Source organism: Schistocerca cancellata, chromosome 7 (assembly GCF_023864275.1).
Source record: "Schistocerca cancellata isolate TAMUIC-IGC-003103 chromosome 7, iqSchCanc2.1, whole genome shotgun sequence".
NCBI classification, from domain to species: Eukaryota; Metazoa; Arthropoda; class Insecta; order Orthoptera; family Acrididae; genus Schistocerca; species Schistocerca cancellata.
This window is the reverse complement of record NC_064632.1, coordinates 538,906,672-538,910,013: the sequence shown is the minus strand read 5'-3', so window position 1 is coordinate 538,910,013 and position 3,342 is coordinate 538,906,672. Positions and strand designations below refer to the sequence as shown.

Sequence of the window (3,342 nt, the reverse complement as noted above, 5' to 3'; positions counted from 1 at the left end):
AAACCACAGCTGCAACCATGCATCATGCTACACCCGATCCGGTACCCTGGATATAATTATAATTCAAAATGCTCTACACAGAAAACTTCTACATAAAGTTTGGATTGTTATTTACAATTCTTGCAGCACATTAAACAACATATTAACGAAATCCTATATATCTTTTACTTATAGGAGCCAGCAACGGAAAACCCAGTGTCATTGCCATCTGCGTTGTCAGCCTCAACACAGGTGGTATCGCCAACCACGTCACCAGCCATAGCACCAATGAAGTCAGATGATAGAGCACAAATGGAGTCGCTAGCTGTGTCGCCAATCACAGCACAAGGGAAATCCGAAGATACAAAAGAAATGGAGTCGCCAGCCATGTCACAAGTTATCACTCAACTGAAGTCCAAAAATAAAATACAGATGACATCACTAGTCACAGAACAAATGAAGTCAGAATATACAATAGAAAGGGCATCTCTAGCCATGTTGCCAGATAATATGCCACAAGAGAAGTGCAAAGATACAACAAAAGTGATGTCATCATTTGCAATGTCAGTTACAACACTAGAGACGTCAGAAGATATAACAAAAATAATGTGGATAGCCATGTCACCAATCATGGCACAACTGAAATGTGGAGAAACAGTTCAAACAGCATCCCCAGCTGTGTTGCCGGTCACAAGACAAGAGAAATATGAAGATATGATACACATATCATCGCCAGCCATGTCAACAAGTATGGGACAAGTGAAATGCGAAGAAACAACAAACTTGGTATCGGCAACTGTGTTGCCAGTTACAATGCAAGAGAAGTCTCAAAATATATCACGTACAACTTCACCAGTCATAGCTGAAGTGAAGTCAGAAGATAGTACACAAATAATGTGGATAGCCATGTCACAACTCATGGCACAACTGGAATGTGGAGAAACAGTTCAAACAGCATCCCCAGCTGTGTTGCCAGTCACAAGACAAGAGAAATCTGAAGATATGATACAAATATCATTGCCAGCCATGTCAACAAGTATGGGACAAGTGAAATGCGAAGAAACAACAAAATTGGTATCGGCAACTGTGTTGCCAGTTACAATGCAAGAGAAGTCTCAAAATATATCACGTACAACTTCACCAGTGATAGCTGAAGTGAAGTCAGAAGATAGAACACAAATAATGTGGATAGCCATGTCACCACTCATGGCACAACTGGAATGTGGAGAAACAGTTCAAACAGCATCCCCAGCTGTGTTGCCAGTCACAAGACAAGAGAAATCTGAAGATATGATACAAATATCATTGCCAGCCATGTCAACAAGTATGGGACAAGTGAAATGCGAAGAAACAACAAAATTGGTATTGGCAACTGTGTTGCCAGTTACAATACAAGAGAAGTCTCAAGATATATCACATACGACTTCACCAGTCATAGCTGAAGTGAAGTCAGAAGACAGAACACAAATAATGTGGATAGCCATGTCACCACTCATGGCACAACTGGAATGTGGAGAAACAGTTCAAACAGCATCCCCAGCTGTGTTGCCAGTCACAAGACAAGAGAAATATGAAGATATGATACACATATCATCGCCAGGCATGTCAACAAGTATGGGACAAGTGAAATGCGAAGAAACAACAAACTTGGTATTGGCAACTGTGTTGCCAGTTACAATGCAAGAGAAGTCTCAAAATATATCACGTACAACTTCACCAGTCATAGCCGAAGTGAAGTCAGAAGATAGAACACAAATAATGTGGATAGCCATGTCACCACTCATGGCACAACTGAAATGTGGAGAAACAATTCAAACAGCATCCCCAGCTGTGACTCCAGGCAAAAGACAAGAGAAGTCTGAAGAATCAATACAAACGGCGTCGCCAACCATGGCGCCACAAGTTAAGTCCAAAGATACATATCAAATATCGAAGCCAGACATGCCACCACTCACATCACGAAGAAAATCAGCAGATATGACGCATATGGTGTCACCAGCTGCGCTGCCAGGCATGTCTGGATCTGCCAGACGAATGGCGTCAGCACCGAAAATGCAAGTGGCATCCCAAGAGACATCTTCAGCCGCAACACGAGTGGCGTCTATGAGCAGTGTTACATGCTGCTATATGAGTGGGACTGCAAACCCTAATGTCACTTACAACTTGAAACACAAGTCCAACCCCGTCATGAGCCACAATACAAGATGCACCTCCAAACCCATCAGCGGCTTCATTACAAGAGGCATCTTCCAACCATTTGCAAGCTACAATGCAAGAGGCGCCTCCCAACCTTTTTCCCATTACAAAGCAAGAAGCATCTCCCAGCCCATCGCCAGCTGGAATAGAAAAGGCATATTCCAACCAATGGCCAGCTACGTTGGAAGAGACATCTCCCAACCTATTTCCAGTTACAGGGGAAGAGGCATCTACCAACCCATCGCCAGCTGTAATAGAGAAGGCATCTTCCAACCGATAGCCAGCTACATTGCAAGAAACATCTCCCAACCTGCTTCCACTTACAGTAGAAGAGGCATGTCCAATCCCATCAAGAGCTACAATAGAAGAGGTATCTCTCAACCGATCGCCTGCTATAATGCAAGAGGCATCTCCCAACCTATTTACAGTTATATTAGAAGAGGCATCCCCCAACCCAACGCCAGCTTCAATAGAAGAGGCATCTTCCAACCGAACGCCAGCTTGAATGGAAGAGGCATCTCCGAATCTACTTCCAGCTACAATAGAAGCTACAGCTATAATACAAGATGCATATCCCATACAACCACCAATTACAATACTAGAGGCATATCCCAACCCTTCGCCAGCTACAGCAAGAATCGTAACATGGGCCACATCACCAGCCTCACTTCCAAATACAACATGAGTCATGTTGCCTATCCAATCGCAGTTTACAACACAACTCGTGTCAACAGTGCCACTGCCAGCTACAACAGCAGTCACGTTTCCAGCGTTTTTTTCTAAATTTCGGTGAAAATTTCATTGGTTGTTGTTATACTCTTAGTTAAATAAAATCAAATTTTTATGTGATATTTACTGAGCCTTTTTCTATCAATGCTGGTGCGGAAGCGTTATGTGTATTAAGCTAAACGTAGTAATATATCTGTTTGTAGTTTCTGATAGTTCATTTGTTCCACATAAATTTTCACATGCTAAGTCTTCTTCATTGTTAACAGACGAGAAAAAGAAAAAAAAACTTTTGTTGTTTAAAAGTGAAAGGCATGAGTTTTTGTTTGGTACAGCGTTGCGACTATTTCATGTACACAACAGAATATTTTGCACTTCAATATGCAGCTTAAAATGTCCCTCTTCACTCTGAACTCGTCGGGATATAGGAAAGAGTGACAC

At 42.2% G+C, this 3,342-nt stretch overlaps 1 protein-coding gene across 1 annotated transcript; it reads left to right on the top strand.

Moving 5' to 3' along the window:
- The first annotated feature begins 267 nt into the window (after positions 1-267).
- LOC126092886 (uncharacterized) lies at positions 268-2,958 on the top strand. Its single transcript, XM_049908616.1, has one exon. It carries the CDS (start codon positions 268-270, stop codon positions 2,956-2,958), a length of 2,691 nt encoding a protein of 896 aa, XP_049764573.1.
- Positions 2,959-3,342: the final 384 nt, after the last annotated feature.

Excerpts from the sequence above, each read along its gene's own strand:
- LOC126092886 (XM_049908616.1), top strand. The coding sequence starts at position 268 with ATGAAGTCAGATGATAGAGCACAAATGGAGTCGCTAGCTGTGTCGCCA.